Source organism: Podarcis bocagei, assembly GCF_964188305.1.
Source record: "Podarcis bocagei genome assembly, chromosome: Z".
Classification (NCBI taxonomy): domain Eukaryota; kingdom Metazoa; phylum Chordata; class Lepidosauria; order Squamata; family Lacertidae; genus Podarcis; species Podarcis bocagei.
Window position 1 is genome coordinate 2,448,827 of NC_138140.1, and position 24,796 is coordinate 2,473,622.

A 24,796-nucleotide genomic window follows, 5' to 3' on the forward strand; every position below is an offset into this window, starting at 1 on the left:
GCTGCGGACGCCGAGGAGGAGAAACGTCTCACCTCTCCCTTTTAACTGGGCGGCTTCGGGAGAGGCAGGCAGGAAACAGGTGGGAGGCAGAGAAAGAGGCGAGAATTTGAAGGCACTCGTGCCAACCGGAGAGTATGGTTCCAGTGGAGACAGTGGCAATGAGGGTGGCACTGGCAGCGAAGCAACAGCAGTTGCTCCCGTGCCTGCTCTCCTCCCGTCCAGATCTTACCATGTGGCACAGCTGTGGGAGGTGTGTCTGTGGGGCAGGGAATGGGGCATGGATTATGTCAATGGAGCCAGCAAGGGAATGACAACAGCACAACGGAAATGCAGGAAATGAGCAATGCCAGGTGGGCGTAGGGGGCGAACAGAGGCTCTGAGCCTCAGGCTGGGAATATAAAAATGCTCAGAGCTGCTCTTGTCAAGGCAAGACAGGCCCCTTCTTTGGAGGTGTGGGCTGGGGAAGGAGGAGGGACATAACCTGCTGCCCAGGTTCTCTCTGTAGGAAGGGCCTCTCCAGATACAGCTGGGAGTCTTCTCTGCCTGAAAGCCTGGGGAGATGCTGCCAGCCAGTGTTGACAACGCTGAGCTGGCCAGACCAATGGTGTTTATATACCTGTTTCACTTATTTATTGCTTTTATATCCTGCCTCTCTTTCTCCAAGGAGCTCAAAGTGTCTGTGCAAGGCTCTTACCCCTTTTTACTTAATTCCCACCGCCAGCCTGTGAGGCAGGTTAGGCTGAGGGGCAGGAACTGCTCTCCTTGGAGAACAGAAAAGGGAAGAGACAAAGGCAATAGGGAGGGTGGGAGTGGCAGCCTGAGGTCATCAGGAGGGCTGCAGGACCTACACCCCCAACGCCCTGCCCTACATGAAAAGCAGTAGTGGGCAAGGAGCAAGGGCCACTGCAGCCTTTGAACGGCACAGGCGGGGGAGTGGATGTGTTTACAAAGGCAACTCTCTCTCCTTCTGGAGAGGCCACTTCTGCGTCCTGCCCAGCGTTACCTTTTCCCCTTGGCCGAACTCCTCTTTATTCCGGATCTTATCCCTGTGCTTGGGTTCTGGGTCACTGCTCTCCTCTTCTAAAAACTGCACGTTCATATTCAAAAGCCAAGCGGCTGTGCGGTCCAGGGCATTGGGGTTCACAGGAGAAGGGGCCTAAAATGAAACATAGAACCACAAGCGAAAAGAGGGAGTGGAGGGGGGGGGGGAGAAAAAGAAAAAAAGGGGAAACCGGAATGGACATGAAGCTAGAGAAAGACAGAGAGCACATGTCTCAAATACCCAACACTTGGGTCTTGGGTTTAGTAGGCAGTCTTCCTAGAGCCAAGCCTTTTCTAGGACTTTAGACTGGAGGGAAGCTTCACCTGCCAACCTGAAATGGTTTGTTTTGAGCCTGAAATGGTTCACACTACAACCGCATTCTATGCAGGCGTTCTGTTGCAAGGGTCCCGTGTATGCACACAAATGCATATACTCAAAACCAACCAACCCCCCCTATACAAGCACCACTAGCCTTCTGGGGCCAAGTGGGCTTTGACGCTCCCCCAAGTGATGGCAGAGTGCTCAAAAGTTCTTTTCACACCAGGAAATCTCAAGAGGGGGAAAAGAGAGCGTTTTAAGCTCTTTCCTTTGCTTGCGTTCAGCTCATGGAATTTCTACCTGCGTATGGTTGAAATCATGCGAGTTAAATCTGCTCAAGGTGTCACTGCGCTGCGTTTCCAACCTTACTTCAGGGCCAGCTCCATCCCTGAATGAGAAGGCTGCCCCTTCCAAGTCTCCTCCCCATATCTGGAGGTGCTTTTTACAGAGGGGCAATTTCCCCCACTACAGTGGACAGAGCTAGCAAAGTTTTATTAGGAGGGTTTTGGGGTGGGGGTGCAGCTCTCTATTGCTAGAAAGAGGTATTTTAAATGTCTCGTATCCCCCCCACCCCAATGTAATGCTGTTCCAGGGCATACCTGGGAGAAATCTTGCCCCTGCACCACCCCCCACCCCCCATGACACAATAATGGGAAAAAGAAAATGACAGATGTATCAGAAAAATAGGGTAGCAGTGGCGCTAGCAGGTTTACCACATAGAGACCTGCTGCCAGCATCCTGAACCCATCAGGAGATCTGGATTCTCCCTCTCTCAGATTTGTCTCCGAAATTCACCCCCCACTTCATGAGCTGAAGAATTTTGAAATCTGTATCAACGCCTTATCTCCCTGCGGCCTCCCTAAGAAAACAGCCAAATCTGTTTTGCGGCTGAGCTGACCTCTAAAGGAGAAACAACCCTGGCTCACAGCTCCTGCTTGCAACCTCCCCACTCTGGGGAGCGGGAGGCACTGTGCATGCTCCCAACCCACCAGCTACAAGCAGACCTAGAGAGAGTGCATGTGACTGAGGCCTTAATTAGCCCTCAAATAACAATTAACATGGTTGAATTTGAACAAGGAGCTTCATTATTTATTGTGTTCCAAGCTAATAGGTGAGGGATGCGGATGAGCACCAGAAGGAGGGGATGGTGGAGGGGAGATCATGGCACCAGGCTCAGGTGCAGGTGGGGGGAGGGCTTGATCCAACCACTGACCCCTTTCCTGCTGTAGTTTCTGGTCAAATGGGGCTGTTTGGAATGACTCCAGCAGCTTGCAAGTCCCTTTTTGAGCAAAGGTCACAGCCTTTGAGAGGAAAGGACACCAAGGGGTCATCTAGCTGGCTGGCCTAGCGTGGCAACTCCTCTCACCTGACCCTTCACCTGCTCTGAACAGCGCTTCCCAACACCCTCAACCAGTGTGCACGTGTTTTGGCTGGGGAGGGCACAGGGAACGACCAACCTGCTATCAGTTTCTCTCTAGCTTCGGCCGAACAACTCCAACCAGTGGTGTTCCTTTGCCGCACACGGAAGCAGCAAGATCGTGAGATGGCACTGGATCTGGTGTGGCGTGGGATGGGGTGGGGGAAGCCGGAACATTTATGGGCAAAAGCAGCTGCTGGATGGCAGAGCGAGATGAGGGACAGCCTCCCGCCCCCTGCACACACTCCCGCCCCGAACCAGACCTGAGATGGTGCAGATTCCGGCTGGAGAAGCGAGGTCCTCAGCCAGTGCCCTCTCTGCCCCCTCTCCCCAACCTGCCCCTCCTGCCACGCCCGCACTGACCTGCTTATGCACCGTTCGCTGCTTCATCTCTGGGCTGTCTCCCTTGGAGGAGGAAGACTGCTGCCGCAGCCGTGCCCCGCTGCCCGGCCAGTCGGGCGAGGAGGAGAGCATGCCGCCGCTGGAGGGGCGCGGGTACTGCATCGTGCTCAGCAGCGAGGGTGGCGTCCGGCCCCGAGTCACTGGCGGGGGTGGTGGAGGCGGGGGCGGCTGGTCTATCCGCCTCTGGGGCCCCCCGCTGTTCTGCCGGGGCATGGTGGGCTGACCACCCTTGTCCGAAAGCGACAGTTGCCGGCGGGCTAGCTCCCCTGCCCGCCGGTTGAAGTCCTCTGTTGCAGCAGCAACCACAGCGGGGTTGCCAAAGCCGTGCTTGCCCACCACTGCCAAGTCCTCGCTGTTGCTGTGGGAGCTCAGCGAGCTGTGGCACTCGGAGCCCGAGTCCGCCAACCCACGAGGCGAGAGGGGCAGACCTGCTGCCATCTGGTACACAGGGTTCTGGAAAGAGAGGGGTGCCAGGAGCTGGGGCCGTCCGGGGGTGCCCTCTGTGCCGGGTGTCGTGGGGGTCTGGCCTGCCCGGCGCACGGTGGCCATGGCGGCCACGGCGTTCTGCTGAGTCCGCGTGCCCCAGGGGCCCGGGGCCTGCCCAATGGAGGGGGGCCCATCGCCGAGTGGGTCAGCCGGCCCCGGGAGGGCGGCCACACCATCCAGAACCCGGCTGTCCTGCAAGTCCACCATGGAGAGGCTCTTGCTGCCGTTGGACATCTGGACGTCGGGCTCATTGGCCTCCGAGTAGCTGGAGCTCCGGGCAGGTGAGGGCTGGGCCCCCGCAGACCTTGTGACAAAAAACAAGTCCTTGTTTTCAGGGGTTGGAGACGGTAACCGTGTGAAATCTATCAGACTGTGGGGGAAATAAAAACGCATAAGGAAAAGAAGGAGAGGAGGAAAAGAAGGAGACAGAGAGAGAAAGAGCTGTGGTCGCTGCACGAGAGGCAGCAGCTCTTTCGCAGGACAGCAAGCAAGCAAGCAAGCAAACAAAAAACACCCCAGCGCCATCAACACTCATGCGCCACACGCAGGCTGTTGGGAGGGCAGACGTCTCCTGGATGTGGCACGCCAGGTGGGAAATGCTGGCTCTCCATGCTAAAAGGGCCACCGCTTGTGGCCTGGACACCTGCCTTGCATGCAAGATCCCGTACTCCATCCCCAACTGGGAATAGGGCTGGGAACTGTCCCCTGCCTGAACTCTGAGGCGCAGCTGCCAACCAGTGTAGGCAGCACTGACCCTGGTGGAAGTTTCCTACGGTCCTAGACCTTCGTTATTGAAGGTCCAGTCATGACCAACTCTGGGGTTGTGGCGCTCATCTCACTTTATTGACCGAGGGAGCCGGCGTACAGCTTCCGGGTCATGTGGCCAGCATGACTAAGCCGCTTCTGGCAAACCAGAGCAGCGCATGGAGATGCCTTTTACCTTCATGCCGGAGCGGTACCTATTTATCTACTTGCACTTTGACGTGCTTTCGAACTGCTAGGTTGGCAGGAGCAGGGACCAAGCAATGGGAGCTCACCCCGTCACGGGGATTTGAATCGCTGACCTTCTGATCGGCAAGTCCTAGGCTCTGTGGTTTAACCCTTCATTATTACTCCTCCCTTATTTTTCTGGTGGCTGGCAAGTCAGCCTCCGCCCCCGTTGTGCTGTTAAGGATATGCTGTACAGGTGCAGCATTTGAGGGGAAGGTGGCTGCCAGCACCAGGTACTACAGGTACACCAAGGAAGAGCACTTCCAGGAGTCTGCCTTCTGAGGCCACCTCCTTCCTGGGAATATACAGTGTGACAGGCAGCCCTCAAGAGGCAGCCTGTGGGCAAATCCCCCTCTTGGCTTTTCTTGCTGGTTGTCAACTAGCTGGCGGGGTTACCTGGCCCAAGGGGGCTGCCCACAGCCCAGCTCAGGCACAGGGATGCTCAGCAGTAAAGGAGAGCCAGTGGTAGCATAGCGGTTACAGCCGTGTTTCTCAACTTGGGTCCCCAGGTGTTGCTGGACTACAACTCCCATCATCATGCCTAGCTAGCAGGACCAGTGGTCAGGGATGATGGGAGCTGTAGTCCAACCACAGCTGGAGGACTCAAAGTTGGAATGCACTGGGTTCTAGTGTCAGCGGGAGATCAGGGTTTGAACTCCCTCACTTGGACATGAAGCTTATACTTGGGCCGCTCACTGTCTTTCTCAGCCTAACCTTCCTCACAGGGTTGTTGTGGGGGTTAAAATGGGGGGGGGCACCCTTGCTACCTTGAGCTCCTTAAGAGAAAAAAATAGGCAGCGTACAGATGCAATAAGTGAGAAAATAAAATGAGACAATCTTAAAGAGGATGGAGATTCATGATTTTGATTTGTTACCAATACATTTCAGTCCAATAAAAAGGCTTTCCTCATGGGGGAGGGTGTCATGTAAACAGCTCAGAAACAGCTGTTTTTAGAGAATCATGGAGTTGGAATGGACTCCTAAGGCTCTCTGAGAAGCAGTCTCCTTGTTTCTTTCTGCCCACTGGATGCTTCCTAATGTTATGAGCCAAAAAAATATTTTATTTTATTGGGGAGGCTTACAGTATTTGTTTTACAAACCAAGTTATGTTTATCTTAATGGCATGCATATTATTTTGTGTATACAGAGAAGCACAGCTCTGGGGAGCTGGAAGGGACCTCAGGGGTCATCGAGTCCAACCGCAGGAATTACGGATAAGAAGCCGACCTGTCTAGATGGACGCTGCCTGCCTGTGCTGGGGAGGCTGCTCTTCCCAATAGGCATCTGGGGCTGGCTCACCCTGCAGCAGCTCAGGGCTCCGGAACCATTATATTAAGAAAGCCTCTTGTTCTGCAAACTGCCATGTGGGTGAACAATTGATTTTCAACGACGGGGAAGAAAATGGGTTTTTGCAACAGCTAATGCTCTTAAGCCCAGATCAAAGGTGGGGTGGTTTTACAAGGGTGGTTAAGAGCATGCTGCTTTGAGATCCAGCCTTGTGCATCGTTTAAATCGCCCCCACCCCCAATTGCAGAGAGACTCTTGCTGCCGCCGCCACCCCTCTCCGATTGCTCATCTCTCTAATTAAACACACAGCTTCCACCTGAAATTTATCCATTTCGATGTTTTACATTTCAAAACGAGGAGCTGCGCAAGGCGGCAGAAACCTTTAGTGGGCGAAGTGTCCATCTGCCATGGCCACCTTTTAGCCTCCCCCCGTCCATGGCTGTCCCCCACCCCCAGGATCCTTCGGGGCTGCCTCAGCCAGCTTTTCCACAAAAGCCCTCCCCTATTTGCCTGGCAGGGCTCATCTCTGCTCCACCCCCACCCCCTGCCCTTGCCCGTCCTTACCCAGATAAGTCGTTCTCAATCACCATCTTCTGCAGCCCTACAGATATGCTGTTGCTGGCGTTGGGCGTCGAGGCAGCATGATCTGCTGTGACGGAGACTTGCACGCAGGACGGGTTGCTGAGGGCCGAATTGACGTCCCTCAGAATGCGTGGCAAGGGTCCAAGCTTTGTTGCTGTGCTCTGGAGGAGTGGGGAGAAACACAAGCAGGGCCATCACTGAGCATGCCTATCCCAGCCACACAACAACGTCTAGGCAACACAATGACCTTATATATACGTAATAGACAATCTTTATAGAATTCCTTCAAATCACAAAAAGTTCAAAATGAAATCTTTAGTCTCAAAGTCTCTGAAAATCTTTAAATGAAGCGAGGTACCAAACTTTGTACGGTGGAAGACAAGCTGTGAAGCTTTGTGTATTCAACAATGATGTCCAACACTGAACAGTGATTCCGGATATTGACTACTGTTTCGTAGAATTCTTCATCAGTGTGGTGGGTGGATATAGAATGCTTCATAAACCCATCTTACTTTGAATGCTGTGGAACAGCGCTCATGTAAAAATGTAGTATGCAGTGACAAAACAGTACAGTGGTACCTTGGGATGCGAACGGGATCCATTCCGGAGCCCCGTTCACATCCTGAAACGTAAGACAGGATGGCGCGTCTGCACGTGCCCCATTTTGCCGCTTCCACGCATGACATCATTTTGAGTGTCCGCGCATGTGCGAGTGGCGAAACCTGGAAGTAACGCACTCCATTACTTCTGGGTTGCTGTGGCGTACAACCCGAAAGTGCTCAATCTGAAGCACATTCAACCCGAGGTATGACTGTACAAAGTTTGGTAGCTCGCTTCATTTAAAGATTTTCAGAAACTTTGAGACTACAGATTTCATTTTGAACTTTTTATGATTTGAAGGAATTCTATAAAGATTGTCTGTTACGTATGCATATGGTCATCGTGTTGCCCAGACATTGTTGACTTTCTCTTCGCAACACAAATATTTTAACTGGAGTCCACTATCAGTTTGACGCAAGAGGTTCCCCTTATGGGGCTTGAAGACTCTGAATACCTTAGATGGAAACCAGACATTGGGGTTGGCCCTTCCCCATCTACACATGAAGGACAGATCACCCCACTCGACTTCCTCGTTTCAAGAGAATGTGATAAGAGTGCTGCTGGATTGGGTCTATGGACCATCTAGTCCAGCACCCAGTTCTCACAGTGCCTAACCCTCTTTTAAAGCCACCCAGGTTGACAGCCATCACTGCCTCCTGTGGGAGGGAGTTCCACAGTTCAACTATGCCCCTCATTCACCAGGCAGAGATGCGCCAACCAGATGGGCATGGGCAGGCGAGTGTGGTTGGGGGAAAACAGCCTTAGGTGTCAAACTGAGACCTGTGCCGTGCCTAATTATGCCAGTGGGTCAGATACCAGTGTCATGTAATAATAATAATAATAATAATAATAATAATAATAATAATAATAATAATAATTTATATTTATATCCTGCCCTCCCCAGCCAAGACCGGGCTCAGGGCACTAACACCTGATATAAAAACAAATTGATTGAGATACAACTTAAAAAACAAGATTAAAATACAACATCATTAAAACATTAAAATGCAGCCTCATTTCAATGGAAACTCAAATCAAAAACTTTTTGGAGGATGAAAATGTCGTCTTAACCAAGGCCAACTATGCAGACTGGTCCTACATGGGCCAGAAAAAAGCCAGGGAAGTCCCCAAATAGGAGTTCCATCACAGAAGGAGAAAGGAAAAAAGAAAGGGGGGGAGGGAATCAAATGGATTCCAAGCCAACGGCCAGGCGGAACACAGGAATACAGCCTGGCCACAAAACTGGCAAGAACCAGTTAAGGAGGAACGTAATGGTTGAATGTTAAGAGTGAGAAACAACTCCAGTTAAGAAACAAGGAGGGTTCTGCACGTACTGTAAAAAAAAATTGGTTAAGTGTTTCCAAGGAATGAAAGGTCCCCAATCACCTGGAGGGCACCAGTTGAGGGAAGGCCTGTTTTCCAGACTGTCCCGTTTGAATAGAGAATTTTGTTTTGCCTTTTTTAAAAAAAGAAATAATTATTTACTTAACATTTAACAACAACAGCCAAAAATGTAGAACTTGAGCTGGCAAGGACCAACTTAAGTTAGGTGCAAATAAGGTTCACTATGGTTTTTAAGAAGCCTGCAGAGTCTGATGGTCATAAAAAATGCACCTAATTTTGTTCGCACAACAATGTGCCTGGAGGATGGATTTGGCATGCAAATTCTGCTGTCAAAGTCAGAACTCCTTTTCGTTCCTGAGTTCCATGTTTTCAGCTTGCCTGTCTTTGCTTATAAACATACCCCCCGTTTTGTATGCTGACTGAGACTTTCCTGACAAAGAAGGAATGTCCAAATGCCGACGTACGTACTGTTCACTGTTGATTTCACATGATTATACACTGCATTTTTAAATTATTGCTTTGGTGGGGTAGTTTACTGGTGGGTGGCTATACAAATTCAACAAGCCTACGGGTACCTGGTCCAGCTGAATCACAACCTCCCAGAGCAGAGAGTGTAAGGTGGAGAGTTCACGGCCCAGATCAATGTACCCTTCGAAACCGGCCGTGTTGGATAGAGTCTCTGGGTTGGAGATCTCCAACAGGAACCGCTGCATGTTGGTCCACTCGTGCTCCAGGAACTGGTTCATGAAGGACATGTATTCTTCTTTGCTGCCAAACCTGTTACGAACAAAGCACATGAAGCGGTCTGTTTGGCCGCTGTGAGAACAGGGCGGTGGGAGAATAATAATAATAATATTTTATTATTTATACCCCGCCCATCTGGCTGGGTTTCCCCAGCCACTCTGGGCGGCTTCCAAAAGAATATTAAAATACTATGATACATCAAACATTAAAAGCTTCCCTAAACAGGGCTGCCTTCAGATGTCTTCTAAAAGCCTGGTAGTTGTTGTTCTCTTTGACATCTGGTGGGAGGGCGTTCCACAGGGAGGGCGCCACCACCGAGAAGGCCCGAGAAGAGAAGTCTTTATATCTGACCCAGTGGCCAGGCTCCCCTGATGCTCATTAAGAATGGAACCTCTATGGCCAGAGGCTGTCTACCCATAAATACTGGTTTCTAAGGGATCAGGCAGGTTCTTGTCCTCACATCCTGCTTGGGTGCGCCTGGGGTGTGGGGCTAGAGGGGCCTTTGGTCTGTCCAGCAGCCAGGCTCTCGCAGTGTTCTTACAAGACTCAGATACAACCCACATTGAGTGGGTTAGCATGCCACGATGGCAGAGCCAATTAGCCAGGGTTTGGGGTGTTGCTAGGTACACCAGAGACTTGGAGCAAAGATGCACAGCCCAAGGGAAGATGGTGAACAGGTGTGTTTCCCGCCGGAGCCGTGCTTTTGCAGACCACCCACCTTGCAAGCAAAGTAAACAAACTTGGTGATAGCGAGGGGAGGAGAAGATCATCCAGTGCCTGGTGCAAAACACACACCAACAATGCACCTGGTTGGGGTGCTAATGTCTGGAAATAAAGCTACTTCTCCTGTTGAGTCAGTGATGGTGTAGTGGTTAGAGCAGCCTTTCTCAACCTTGGGTCTCCAGCTGCTGTTGGACTATGCTTCCCATCATCCCTAGTGAGCAAGACCAGTGGTCAGGGATGATGGGAGCTGTAGTCCAATAACAAAAGTTGAGAATCCCTGGATTAGAGAGTGCTGTGCTATGAGCTGGGAGACCAGGTTTTACCCCCACTCAACCCATGAAGGTCTTGGGATCCATCTAGCTCAGTACTGTATGCACTGGCTAGCAGCACTCCTCCAGCATTTGATACTGGGACCATTCCCAGCCCTAACTGGCGATGGCCCAGATTGAGCTTGGGTTATTCTGCATGCAAAACGAAGCTATGATCCTTCCCCAACAGGTAGGTAGGTAGGAAGCCGCCTTATACCATGTCCAACCATTGTTCCACCTAGCTCAGTATGGCCTACACTGACTGGCAGCAGTTTCAGATGGGGATCTTTTTCCAGTACTGTCCAGAAATGCTGGGGATTGAATCTGGGGTGTCCTGGGTGCAAAGGAGGCACTCTCCCACGGAACTGGGGCCAGAACAACCCAAGAAGAGCCCGCTGGATCAGGCCAATGGCCCATCTGTTCCAGCATCCTCTTCTCACCTGTGGCCAACCAGGTGCCTGTGGAAAACCAGCAAGTAGGATTTGAGTGCAAGAGGAACTCTCTCCTTCTGTGGCTTCTAGCAACCAGGATACCAGAAGCATTGCTACCTCCAGCTGTGGTAGCAGAGCAGAGCCATCATGGCTAGTAACCCTCAATAGCCCTCTCCTCTTATATCTCTATGCTGTTGGGCAGCAGAGAGTCTGTGGATCAGGAAGCTGGTGTGGGCAGGGGCTGCCAGGAGGTGGGCCAAGAGCTGGATTTCGGCCTGAACCCCTTTACGACTGACCCAGCCAAAGCCAAATCACTGGCCTTCCAGATGATGTAATTTCACCCACTTCCACAGACCAGGGGCGCCCAAGGCCTTGACAAAGTCACCTTCGCTGAAAAGATTATTGGGCGGTCGGGCAATGCCAAATTAGACGGCCGCGTTGGCAGGGAGGATGGCTGGCCAGCAATTTGAGCAGGTGGGTGTACGAGTGAGAGAGAGATGGTGGAGGAGGGCTGATCCTGTCAACTCATGCGACACAGATGCAAGTCTCCTCTGTTCCAGCAGACCCCATCTTAAGATGCTTTTGTCAGCAAACTCACTCACTGCTGCTACTACCCTCTCTCTGTCTCTCTCTCTCTGTCTCTCTCTCTCTCTGTGTGTGCGCAGAGATTCTCTTTCGTTCGCTCTCTATCTCACAGCTCAGGATAAGCAGCTCAGAGCTCCTGAGCAAAGCCAGTGGGGAGATTTCTGAAATCTTTCCCCCTTTGTTTCCACCAAACCTACAGGCTTAGTTTAGAAAACTGACAGCACGGCTGTTTCCCCTGCCAGAGCTGATCCTCCTGGTTTTAGGGGCTTTAAATCATAGCGCCAAGAAGTGTATGTGTGCAAGGGGGGGGGAGCCTTGTGCAGAGTGTGGGGTCCAGCATGTAGCCTATCCTGGCTCCATTCGTGAGCTTGGTTCTATTGCAACTGGAGAGGTAACTGCAAAAACAAACCTGATCACCCATTTCCTCCTTGAATTGTGCTAAAAAAGAAACACCGTCCCGCGCAACCCCGCTTTAAAGCTTGGGGTGATGTGGGTGATTTGCCTTACTGCAAGTGTGTTGTGATCAGCCGTGACCTCCTGCATTGCAGGGGGCTGGACCAGATGACCCTCAGGGTGTCCCCCCCCCCAACTCTATAATTCTATCCAGTCACTTAATAGCAAGGAAGAGGCATCCTTATCCTTCTTTCCCTCCCTGTGAAGTTCTGGGGCAAAGGGTTGGGTGGGATGGGTTGCAATAATAACAATAGTAATAATAATATTTCTACCCCACCCATCAGGCTGGGTTTCCCCAGCCACTCTGGGCGGCTCCCAACAGAACATTAAAAAAAAAAAAGTTGCTGGAGCATCAGATGCAACTCTCACTTTTGTACAGTGGATTACATTCCAGCCGTGCAGAAGACAGAGGCTCCTGTGCACCAGAAACCTCCCCACCCAGGCAAACAGGAGGCATTGGCACAATTCAAGGACTCAGGGAGAGCCTGGAGCAATGCTAATGAATGGGTGTGGACTAGAGGGTGTGTGTTCTGGAAGAGGGCCAAGGGCTAGAGAGAGAGAGAGAGGCCTGGACGGCCACATTCAGCTCTCTGGCCTGAGGTTGCCCACCCCTGAGTTATGATAAATCACAGCCCCCAGAAGACCCCCGTTTGGTACGATCTCAGATTAACAGAGCTGGAAAGTGTCTTTCCCAAGGACCTTCGGAGAAGCAGATGGAGAGCAGAGCTGCTGGTCTGACCCTACAAGCTGCGGGATGAGTTACTGAGTGCAGAACGCAGCTGCCTGAGAATCTTAGCTTCAATTCAAGTTTCTAGTCCCTTACTGTTGCCAAGCGTGGAGACAGACAGCCAGGTCGTGCAGCCACAGCAGTGACCACAGGAGGAATGACCGCTGGGAGGAGCGCAGAGAGAAGAAACGCCCTGGTGCATCTGCAGCAGCACAACTGGACACCTTCATCTGCCCCAGCTGCAACAAAACATGTCTCTCCTGTATTGTTCCCCACAGCCACAACAGGCGCTGCAGCCTGCCAATAAGCTGGACATCACCTGCAAAGACGCACTCCTCCACTGTCTCCTGAGACAGACAGATGCCAACAACTGTTGCCAGTTGAAATTTAAGAAGCCAGAAGGGTGCCCAGATGAGATTCACAGCACTTGGGGCAGAGGGAGATGAATCTGCAGATTGGGCAGATTTATAGCCATTTATGTGGGCAAAATGGTGAGCCTTGGGAGTGCTCAGCCTCTGGACCTAAGGCAACTTCCCGGTCGTTTTTAAGAGAGAGAGAGACGGAGAGAGAGAGAGAGAGGAGTTCCTGGGGAAAGGTTTACTTTGCAAAGTTGGCCAGGTTCTGCGTGACCTTGGCGATCAGGGTCAGGGTGCGGGCTGTGCGGTCATCGGGATACTCCTGGAGGAGGCTGAAGAGGGAGGGCGACATGATGGCCGGGCAGAGGAAGCGGAGGAACAGCGAGGCGCTGATCAGGCGCTCACTGATGTCTGGGCGGCCGCGGCTGCTGCACTCCTGGCGCCACGAGGCGAAGACCTCCTTCAGCTCTCTCGGGAAGACGCTGCAAAGAGAGGCAAGAGGAGGGAAGGTGGGTGCGAGGCCTTTTGCTCCCCCTGGGGGAAAATCTTTTTTGGGGGGAGAAGACCCTCTGGTGGGCTTCCAGAGGCAAGGAAGAGCCCCCCTCAGTCCTCCTCTAGCACAAATCAAACCTGAGCTCCAAAAAAATATTTTAAAATTTCTCCTATTCTGGCGCTTGCATTGAAAGTATTTATTATTTATTCCCTAAGATTCATATACCCGCTTTGGTGTGCAGAAAATACTTCAAAGAGGTTTATAAAACAGCATGGTTATTGGTAAAAGAAAACAAAAATATTCCAAAAATTAAAGCCAACCTTTAACCAAAAATCACATCAGCAATCCTATACAGTCATACCTCATGTTACGTCCGCTTCATGTTACGTTCTTTCAGGTTACGTCCCACGCGACCCGGAAGTACCGGAAAGAGTTATTTCTGGGTTTCACTTCTCACACGTGCAGACGCGCAAAATGACGTCATGCGCATGCACAGAAGCGACAAATTGCAACCCATGCGTGCACAGACGCACCGTTGACGGGTTGCGTTCTTTTCATGTTGCGAACGGGCCTCCGGAACGGATCCCGTTCGCAACCAGGGGTACCACTGTATATCTTGTCAGGCTTTGCCTAAACAAAAAGAGTACAGTGGTACCTCGGGTTAAGAACTTAATTCGTTCTGGAGGTCCGTTCTTAACCTGAAACTGTTCTTACCACTTTAGCTAATGGGCTCCTGCGGCCGCTGCACGATTTCTGTTCTCATCCTGAAGCAAAGTTCTTAACCCGAGGTACTATTTCTGGGTTAGCAGAGTCTGAAACCTGAAGTGTCTGTAACCTGAAGCATCTGTAACCTGAGGTACCACTGTACAACAAAGGTGCCTGTCTGGTGCCAATAGGTAGGGAATTTCAAAGACCAACACGTTTACAAATGCAGAATGGGAATTATGTGACACTTGTAACAGTGCAAGTTGGAATGGGAAGAAAGATTGGCTGTTAATCCATACTGGGAAACTGTAGGCCTGGGAGGGGACTAGAGAGTCTCCTATCAACCCCCAACACCCTTAACCAGCTGCAGCTCCCATAATTCCTGGGGGGTGGAGCCACGACTGTTTAAAGTGGTACTGAAGTGCTTTAAATCTATGGTGCCAAGGTGACCTCAGACTTCAGTTCCCACCAGCGTCAGTCAGAAGAGCTCTATGCTGGCAGGGGCTGATGGGAGATGTAGTCCAAAGTACCCAAAGAGCACTGGGCTGAACTAAGCCATAAATAGGGAACCTGCAGCCTCCAGATGATGAAAGAGCCCACTTGTCATCTCTGCCTACTGGCCACACTGGCTGCTGGGAGCTGCAGTTCCACAGCATCTGGAGGGCTGCAGATTCTGCATCCCTGAGCCAAAAACCAACAGCTATTAAAGCTGGATCTAAATGATATTTGCTTCCTGGTAGTTCCATCTCTGCCTCTTCATGGCGCAAAGCTCTAGCTGCAGTTTTCCCTTGGGCTAATTTTTGAGGCTTTCTTTAGACTGACTTTGCAGTAGCCCAACCTTTTTTCCTTTTGAAAAAACCAAAACTAAAAAACAACAACAAAGCAAACAAATGCTAATTGTGTGATGGAACTCAGGTTCACCCAGATGTCCCAGAGGACCAGCTTTCTCTGTTTGGAAACTGCAGGTAAGCGCACAACAGCCAAGGTGTCACGAGATGCAGCAGCAAAGTCTCTTGCAGGCCCTAGCTGGTCCTGCTGACCGCCCTTGCGACCAGGGCTGCTGCCAACTCTTCAAATGGTCCCTGATTCTGTGTCTTTCACATCTACTAGCCGGGATCACCAGGTAAAAGCTTATCCTTGCATAGGGGAAGGGTTAGGATTAGGACCTATTCCCCCCCCCCCGGCATCTCAAGTTGCTGTTAAAAGTACAAGAGCAGGGCACACTTATTTTTCTGGTCAGTTGGCAACCTATTACTCTCTCCCACATCAGGTCCTTTGGGAGCATCACACATTTACTGCCATCTCTGCAGTTGCCCCTTCTTCAGAGAGAGAGAAATATGATTACCTCTAAGCATGAAGAAAACACACCCCAACCCCAATAGGGAGCACCTAGATGTCACGGTCACACAAACACACACATTATACGTCTGTGAAAACCAATACAGTCATACCTTGGGTTACAGATGCTTCAGGTTACAGACTCCGCTAACCCAGAAATAGTACCTCGGGTTAAGTACTTTACCTCAGGATGAGAACAGAAATGGCGCAGCGGCAGCAGTGGGAGGCCCGATTAGCTAAAGTGGTACCTCAGGTTAAGAACAGTTTCAGGTTAAGAACGGACCTCCAGAACGAATTAAGCTCTTAACCCAAGGTATCACTGTACAGTGGACGCTCAGGTTGTGAATGTGATCTTTATGGGATGCATGTTTGTAACCCACAGCGTTCACAACCCACAGCTGCATGTCTGCGCACACGCGGGTTGCGATTTGGCACTTCTGTGCATGTGCAAAGTGCGATTTGGCACTTCTGTGCATGTGCAAAGTGCGATTTGGCACTTCTGTACATGCGTTACCGCCGAAACCCGGAAGTAACCTGTTCCAGTACTTGCGGGTTTCGGCGGTCCGTAACCCAAAAAAATGCAACCTGAAGCGTCTGTAACCTGAGGTATGACTGTACAAGGACAGAGTTAGTTCACAATGAAAATTAACTTGCTGATTTACCTATCTTTTGCCAGAGGGGAGGTGTGTTTTTTGTTTTTGTTTGGTCACAAAGCAGGGGCAATGGGGATGTATTTTGCCCACCCCCGGGCTCTCACTTCTAGCACCCCAAAGCACCCCACTCCACCAGTCCCCGTCCACTGACCAGTACGAGTTGATAATCTTGCAGAAGGCCAGTTCACAGCACATCTTCAGGTTGCTCTGATGCTCTGGGAGGTCTGAGGAGGAGCATTTGCTGGGATCCACCTCACAGTTTTCGTCCGATTCGTACAGTGCCTTGATGAACTCGCCTGAAAGCACCAGGAGGGCAAGAAATAAACAGATAGATCCTAAGGAGAGCCACAAGAAAACTGAGCTTTGCAAACTTGGAATGCAGTGACCTGATCGGTGCCCCTTCAAGTCAGCAGGCAGACGGGGACTTTGCTCTGCTTTGCTATTATCAGTATGACAAGGTTAAGGTTCTGCACTTAGGCAGGAATAGCCAGGTGCACAAATATAGGATGGGAGATACCTTCCCCCTGTTTCTATTTTATTTTTATTAGGTATTGCAATTAGGTGGTATGGAACGGTACTTCCAAGAAACAGACAGAAATTCTCCAGGAAAAACCAAAAGCAATGCATAGACATATACACAGCCATTCCATGGGAGAGCACAGAAAGGCTAAACTTCAGCAACAAAGCACAGAATCGCAGTTCAGGTTACTAGTTCTTGTGGCTGGAAAGCTGTACTTGAAAGGCTGCGGGCGTCAGGACTGTTGAGATGCTGCAGCCAAACAAAGGTAAAGGAGCAGCAGTTTGTTTTTTAGATTCCCCGTTTCTTTTGCCGCTCACGCCCTTTCTTGATAAAAATGCAACCGCCTTACGAAAAAGCTCACCCCAATTTCTAAGGTCCTCGGTGCAGAGATATTTATTTGTTTAATAAAATGTATACATAGCTTGATTGTAAGGGGTGGGGAAACCCTCACAGAAGTTAATAATAATAATAATAATAATAATAATAATAATAATAATAATAATGCAATACAATTATCAATAAAAACAATTGTGCTGCAAAACGCAAGGGAAGCCCCACACAGAGCACATTGCCTCCCTTACCCACCATTTTGCATCTGCTGAGTCTGTGAAGCACAGTTTTCATCAGTGATGGGATGATTGTAAACACTGTCTTGCACAGGTGTGCTCAGGCCAAGAGGTGTGGATATAACCTGGACAGGTGTGTGTGTGTGTGTGGAATCAGGTAGGAGATTCAACTGAAGCAAACCTCTGCAGAAAGGGTTATTTGCAGTTTTAGGCTCCTAATGACTTTTGGCTGTAGGAAAGTAAGGAGATTATCTTTATAACAAAAGGCTAAAAGACCAGGAGATTACTTGGGAGGGGGGTGGGAGGCAGAGGAGCAGAGCTTGACAACCCCTGCCCCAAGCCCACCCTGCTGCCAGTCTGCAGGTCTCCTGTCTGTGGAAAAGCACACTGGTGGGTCACAAGGGCCCTAGATGGGTCTGCCTTTAAAATCTTACAAGTAAACAATGCAACCCCAGCAGTCTCTCCTTGACATGCTCCTGGGCTGCATGCAGGAGCTGCCCCCCCCCCCCCAAATACAAAAGCAGCTGACCCTGTCATCACCTGTATGGAGTCAGAAGTAGAGCGATCTAACTACTAAAGTGCATGTGCTGGCAGCCTTGAGGCTGGACTACTGCAGGGAGTTCTTTGTGGGGCTGCCCTAGGGCCTGGAAGCTCCAGCTGGTGAAGAAGGTGGCAACCAGACTGCTGATGTGGACATCTGGTTCACAACACGTGACACCTTTGTTAAAGCATCTGCATTTGTTTCCCACCTACTACCAAGCCAGGCTCACTGATTTGCAAGACCCTGAACAACTAAGGTCCAAGGTACCTAAGGGACGGCCTGAGCCCTTATATCCCAGCTGTCACCAAGATTACCTGCAGGGGGTGTTCTTTGCCATTTCCTGTGTTGATGAGGCTCATTTGACAAGAAGAAACTGAGCCCTTAATGCCATCAGTGCAGTCCTCTGGAACTCTCTGTCACTAGACATTCAGCAAGCACCTTCTGCTTCAATCTTTTAAATGCCTGCTTACGCCCCCCTCCCCCCATTCTGTCAGGCTTGTGCAGGCAACCAAGAACACATGTTTCCACAATAGTTAGCCGATTTCTGATTTTGGGTGACTGCCTGGCTATGGCTGGTTGCTGAACCTGCTTGCAGGTCGGATCCAATAGCCAGAGGTCTTCTCAGGTTCTTTAAGTACTACGTAAACAAAACCTCCATTTACAAGGGCAGTCTCCCTCTGGATATCAAATGTTAGGCAGCAGCAACAAAAGACGGGGTCTCTTGCCTCCGTCCTTTGCTTGAGAGATTCCCAGTCATCAAAGTAGCAGGACCCTGGGCCACAGGAACCTTTGGTCTGATCCTCTGAAGCAAAGAGCCTCTTTCTCAGAGGAAGAAAACTACAGAAACTGGAAGGAGGATTTTGGCACACACCAATGTAAGGAATCAAAGAATTGCAGAGTTGAGAGCAAGTCCCCAAGGGCCATCTAGTCCAACCCTCTGTGACTTCCGGGTGGCTGCACTATGGAGGACGGACAGCAAATCTGACAGCTCCGTCAGATTCGATTTCACAAAGGGTCGGGGGAAGCGCTAAGGCGAAGCGCACCCCCCAAAAAACCCTCAAAAGGGTCTTTGAGGTGTTGAGAAGTCCTGCAGCCCACAAACAGCATCTCCGAAGCTCCAGTTTCTGCCTCTGTGGTGAAAGGTACGGGGAGTCAGGGTGTGTGTGTGTGTCACGGTTAGGCAACAGCGCGACTCTGTGAAAGTGAAGTCTCCAAGTCAGCCTTACAGTGGTCTACTTCTCAAAAAAAAAAAAAAAAAAAAAAATCCAAGCTGATTGCAAAGGTGAGGAAAATTAATTTCATTAATTCGGCAAGAGCGGGAGGATTAAAAGGAATTCCACTCCCGCCTATTGCTGTTATATTATGCATGTGGAATCTTACATGTAAAGAGTCTATGGACTTTCTGGCTGGAGTTAAAGCCAGCTAATTAAAGGACTATACATAGCTTTCTTAATAACAATCTTGATATTTCTGAGCTTTTAAAATACTGAACTTGAACCAAGCCTGACCTGAACTTGAGACAGTATTTAAACTGTGACTTGAACTTGAACTAAAGACTGATTATAATTTTATAAAAATGGAAGATACGCTTTGAATCCATGATTTTAAAGACATATTTGGTTGGATTTCTTTTGAAGAGGATCTTGAGACTTTAAAGATTGAGAAGATACAGACATTGTGGATTAAGTGTTCTAAAAGACTCTGGTTGGTCAAGTTTTAAGATTAAAAGAAGAGGACTATATTATTTACATACAATGACAAGACCGCCTTGGATTTAAAACTAAATTTATACCTTTAAAGACTTATCTCTGCTGGACATTGAAAACTACAATTGTAATTAAGTCCCTGGAATTTGGATCTTTACAGGCTGCTTAGAACGGCGACAAATTTGGTATTATTTTTATTTCAATCATACATACAGAAAATTAGTGTAAAAGACTTAACTCCTTTCTTTCTTTCTTTCTTTCTTTCTTTCTTTCTTTCTTTCTTTCTTTCTTTCTTTCCTTCCTTCCTTCCTTCCTTCCTTCCTTCCTTCCTTCCTTCCTTTTCTTTCTTTTTCTTTTCTTTTCTCTTCCTTAAAGTCCTACTTCTATTCCCTGATTTTAATTAGGTTCACACTTACTTTACTATTGTTAACATTTGTGTAAAAGCTGGGTGTTGGGAGGGGGTAAGAACAAAGGGAAAGTGTAACGAACTTTGTAACTTTCCAAGCTCAGCGAAGTGACCTTGACAGGTGGTGATTAAGATTAAAATAGCCGTTTCTGCTGGGAAAAATTCTTGTTTTGAAATTTGGCTGCTAGAGAGAACAGACAAGTTGCGAGAAAGTTAAATCACAGCTAAGACCTTATAAATAAAAAGTTAAGGAGGGATATGGCAGCGAAGAGGCCTCTGACCCCAATACAAGGACGAAAAGCCTCAGTATAAGAGGCTAAATCTTAACTTGTTGAACTATTTGCAGAATTTAAAAAGGAAATGGGTAGTGAAATAAAGGAGGCTGTTGGTGCGTTAGCCACCCAGATTGATAAGAATACAAATAGGATGTTAGAAGCAATAGGCCAAATTAAAGATTTGAATGTGAGAACTACAAAGGTGCAAACGGTGGTAAAAGGTATGGAAAAGAAAACAATACGGGTGAATGAAGAGGTGAAAGGCCTGAAAAATGATCAGGAAAATTAAAGACAGATGTAGGTGGATTATGTACAACCCAAGAAATGGCTTGGAATGCTTTAGCTCAGGCACCCCCAACCTGCAGCCCTCCAGATGTTTTGGCCTACAACTCCCATGATCCCTAGCTAACAGGACCAGTGGTCACGGATGATGGGAATTGTAGTCCAAAACATCTGGAGGGCTGAAGATTGGGAATGCCTGCTTTAGCTGCTATGGAGATGAGACAGAGAGAAAATGTGGAATGGCTGAGGGGAGTCCCGGAAGAAGATGAGCAGGATCTAAGAGAATATCTAGATGAAGTGATGGCTGAGTGGTTGGGAATTGATAAAGGAGTTCTGGATAGCTCAGTGGATAAGATTTACAGAGTTAGTTCCAAAATAGCAAATATTAGGAAGGTACCAGGGGATAGTCTGATCTTTTTAAATTCAGGATATTTAAGGGATAAAAATTTCCAAACCAACTACACTAATAAACTTCAAACTGATGGAACAAATATTCTTTAACATTAAAGAAATCCCTGCTGGTCTTCTTAAAAAACGAATTAGTTATAAATATATAACCAATGCTTTAAGAAGAAATGAGATACGATACAGATGGGAATTCCCAGAAGGACTATCCTTCACTTATAAGGATAAAAAATTCAGATCTAGGGATTTGGAAGTTGCGGATAAGTTTTGGAGGAGATATAGCAAAGATCTTGGAGAAGTGGGATAATTACCTGAGGGAGCTGTAGGATGACAAGAACCAGAAGTATCACAAGAAAGTGTAAATAGCCAAGAAGAAGAAGAGGAGGAGAACAAAAAAGAAAAAGAAAAAAAGGTAAAAAAGAAAAGAATGTAATAACAGAAATAAATATGGCTGATTTGAAGATATTAAGTTGGAATGTAAATGGGTTAAATAAAATAATAAAACAAAAAGGAATAGAATTGAACATGTAATATTAGATATAGTAATTTGCTTGCAGAAAACACACGTGGCTAAAATACATAGGAGAATTCTGATAAATAAGAGGACTGGAATGGAATTTGTAACTTCAGATAAAACTAAAAAACGAGGAGTGCTTTTATATATTAGACCAAAATTATTATTTAAAGATGAGCAAGGAATGGTAGTAGCTGTGCAAACCATAATGCATGGTGAAAAGAATGTAATAGATGGAATTTATGCCCCTAAGGGAAAAAATATAAGGAATGTTGTTGATATTAATTGAATACTTGGAAGTAAGAAATGAAAAACAGGCAACCGTGATGTTCATTCACGCTGAAAAAGCATTTGATAATGTTTCATGGGACTTTACGCAGAAAGTCCTGGAGGAAATGAATGTTGGAGAGCTATTTAAAAGAAGAATAGAAGCTATTTATTCTGAACAGTAAGCAAGATTAGTAATTAACAAAACTCTTGCAGAAGAATGCATAATAATGAAAGGAATTAGACAGGGATGTCCCGTTACCATTATTGTTTATTCTAGTATTTGAAGTACTGGTGAGAAATATACGGACAGATGAGACCATTAGAGGAATGACAGTAGGTAAGAAGTCATGTAAGTTGAAAGCATTTGCTGATGACTTGGTGATCATGGTGGAAGACCCTATAAATTCAATATTGAAAGTGTTAGAAAAAATACAGGAATTTGGACAAGTATCAGGTTTTAAACTGAATAAAAACCAAACCAAACTCTTAGTTGAAGATGTCTCAGAGCAAGATAAAAAAGAGATACAAGAGACTGAAATAAGTGTATATAAAAAATTGAAATAACTGGGGATATGGTTAACAGCAAAAAATATAAATTTATTTAAAGACAATTATGAAAAAATATGGAAAGAAATTAAAAGGAATTTAGAGAAGAATGAATGTGTCTTTACTGGGAAGGGTTTCAGTAATTAAGAAGAATGTATTGCCAAAAATGATGTTTTTATTTCAATGTGTTGTTGGAATGGGAAACTAAGGATGAGGAGGTTAAACGTGTTTTGATAAAGTGGGCAAAGGATGTGGGACATAATATTTAAATGACTGATTGGGAAAGATTAAGGAAGAATGACATGAAATTTACAGCCTGTATTTTACTTTAAGAAAATGATATGGAAATGTTATATAGATGGCACCTAACAATGGTTAAACTGGCAAAAATATATAAAACAAGAGATAATAAGTGTTGGAAATGTAAAGCAGCGGAGGGCACTTTTTACCATGTGGTGGCAATGTAAGGCTATAAAGAAATTTTGGGAAATGATATGAAAAAAATGAATTGAAAAAAATGTTCAAAATAACCTTCGTTAAAAAACCAGAAGCCTTTTTATTAGGTACCACAGGACTGGACTTACCGAAAAAATACAATAATTTGTTTATGTATGCAAAAACGGCTGCTCAGATATTATTAGCACAGGAAAGAAGAGCTAGTCCCCACTAAAGAAGATTGGCAAACTAAGTTAATGGAATACGCGAAAATGGCTAAATTAACCGGGAGAATTAGAAACCAAGAAGACAATAAATTTTAAAAGGAATGGGGAATGTTTATTGCATATATACAAAAGCAGGGGATACAAGTTAATACATTAGCAGGATTTTGAAAAATGCTTGTAATATAAGGTATAACACTGGAACGTAAAATGAGGTAAAGAATTTATGGACATGCATGAACAATATAGAACAAGGGAACCGGGGGGTGGGATGGAGGGAAGTCATGGGATTCTAGTAGCCCCATGTTTTGGATCAATGTGGATTGTGTATAGTATAGTTGTTTTAATTTTTTGATGAACAGTATTTCTTTTTCATGGGATGTTTAGTTGTTGTAAAATTAATAAAAATATTATTTAAAAAATTAAAATAGCCCAACCCTCTGTAACGCAGGAATCACTGCTAAAGAACCGGCGGCAGGTGGCCATCTGAACTCTGCTTAAAAACCTCCAGTGAAGGAGAGCCCACTACCTTCTGAGGATGTCTGTTCTACTGCTGAAAAGCTCTTACTCTTCTTCCCAATGCTTAATCAGAATCTTCTTTCTTGTCTTGAATCCACTGGTCTGGATCCCACCCTCCGGAGCAGCAAAAAACAAGCTTGCTCCACCTGCCATCTGACAGCCCTTCAGGTATTTGAAGATGGCTACCGTCTCTCCTATCAGTCTTCTCTTCTCCAGGCTAAACATCCTCAACTCCCTCAACCTTTCCTCACAAGGCTTGGTTTCCAGACCCTTAATCACCCCGGTTGTCGTCCTTCACACACCTTCCAGCTTATGAACATCCTTCTTAAACTGTGGTGTCCAGAACTGGAAACAGGACTCCAGGTGTGGTCTGACCAAGGCAGAAGAGAGTGGTGCTATTACTTTCCATGATTTGGACCCTAGACTTCTGTTGATGCAGCCTAGAATTGCATTAGCGTTTTTTGCTGCTGCATCACAGTTTGGACTCATGTTAAGCTTGTGGGGTCCACCAAGACCCCTGGACGATTTTCACATGTACTGCTAGCAAGTCAGGTGTTGCCCATCCTATATTTGTCCATCTGGTTCTTCCTGCCCATGTGCAGAACCTTATTTCTGTCCTTATTGAAACCCACCTCTTTGGTGTGGTTCCTTAAGACTATTCTTAATTATCTGCAAAGCATCGAGGCTCCCTGGATCCTGGCCCCAAACCAGAAAGCTTCTGTTGATGAAACCCAGAGAGGTACTGACACTCCCCATACCTACCTAAGGCATCTTGCAAGTACTTCTGCCCCACCAGCTTCAGGTACTCCTCGATCGCTTTCGTGGCAAGGGTGTTCTCTCGGAAAATAAGGTGCTCATTTTCGCCACATCGGTCCACCTCGGACATCATGAGGTCCGTCAAGAAATCCTGGAGGAGAGGGAAAGAAAGGTGGGTGGTAAGTTAGGTGAGTAGCATCTGCAGAGAAGGAGATCTAAGGATAATGTCCCCCAAAATTCACACCCTGCTCCACTCCCTGCCTGAACTAACAAGCTCTTTCTTTACACAGAAAACTTTCAGAAACACAAAATATCCTCACATTTCTGACTGAGTTCTGCACAGGCTTCTTGCTGGGAGGGAAACCAGTTCTAGAGCAGTAACTCATTCTGAAGCTCAACGGGCAGCTCTTCAACTCTGCAGGTGCTATTTGAACGATCCAACAACACAGAAACTCAGTAGAGTTACCCAGCAGGGTCAGGCTGGAAGACAGCAAGGCAAGTGCAGAAACTCATTCACAGATGCAGCAGGCAGCCTCCCCATGTAGATATGTGCTTTGGGTTCACAGCTGAACACAAATCATTCACTTTGGGCATTTCTGCTTGGTGGCTTTGCTACTTGATGCAAGATCAGGCAGGAGATAGACACAGAGAAACATGTCACAATAGCTGCCACAGGTTCCCCTTTCCTAGTTTGAGGGGCTCTCAGACAAGAACAACAACGACACAACAATAACAACAATAATACAGTGGTACCTCTGGTTGTGAACAGGATCTGTTCCAGAGCCCCGTTCGCAACCTGAAAGGAATGCAACCCGCATCTGCACACGCGCGGGTCACGATTCGCCAC

General features: G+C 47.7%; 1 protein-coding gene and 2 long non-coding RNA genes across 12 annotated transcripts in view; 2 read left to right on the plus strand and 1 right to left on the minus strand.

The window, feature by feature from the left end:
• Positions 1–24,796, plus strand: part of LOC308579117 — a 522,075-nt gene that overhangs the window by 220,671 nt on the left and 276,608 nt on the right. The gene's annotated exons all lie outside the window — the stretch shown is intronic.
• DAB2IP (DAB2 interacting protein) overlaps positions 1–24,796 on the minus strand; it is a 319,383-nt gene that overhangs the window by 25,442 nt on the left and 269,145 nt on the right. For 8 of the 10 annotated variants that reach the window (XM_081179660.1, XM_081179662.1, XM_081179663.1 and 5 more), the window contains 7 exons: positions 23,956–24,100; positions 16,136–16,280; positions 13,041–13,277; positions 9,044–9,245; positions 6,507–6,685; positions 3,141–4,035; positions 1,004–1,156 (listed from right to left, as the gene is read on the minus strand). In XM_081179660.1, the coding sequence (XP_081035786.1) occupies positions 1,004–1,156; positions 3,141–4,035; positions 6,507–6,685; positions 9,044–9,245; positions 13,041–13,277; positions 16,136–16,280; positions 23,956–24,100 (1,956 nt within the window). The remainder of the gene's footprint in view (positions 1–1,003; positions 1,157–3,140; positions 4,036–6,506; positions 6,686–9,043; positions 9,246–13,040; positions 13,278–16,135; positions 16,281–23,955; positions 24,101–24,796) is intronic. The other 2 variants (XM_081179661.1, XM_081179664.1) reach the window with 2 other exon arrangements.
• LOC308579097 lies at positions 9,170–11,840 on the plus strand. Its single transcript, XR_014004279.1, has 2 exons — positions 9,170–9,300; positions 9,535–11,840. It is a non-coding gene; the product is annotated as an uncharacterized lncRNA (long non-coding RNA).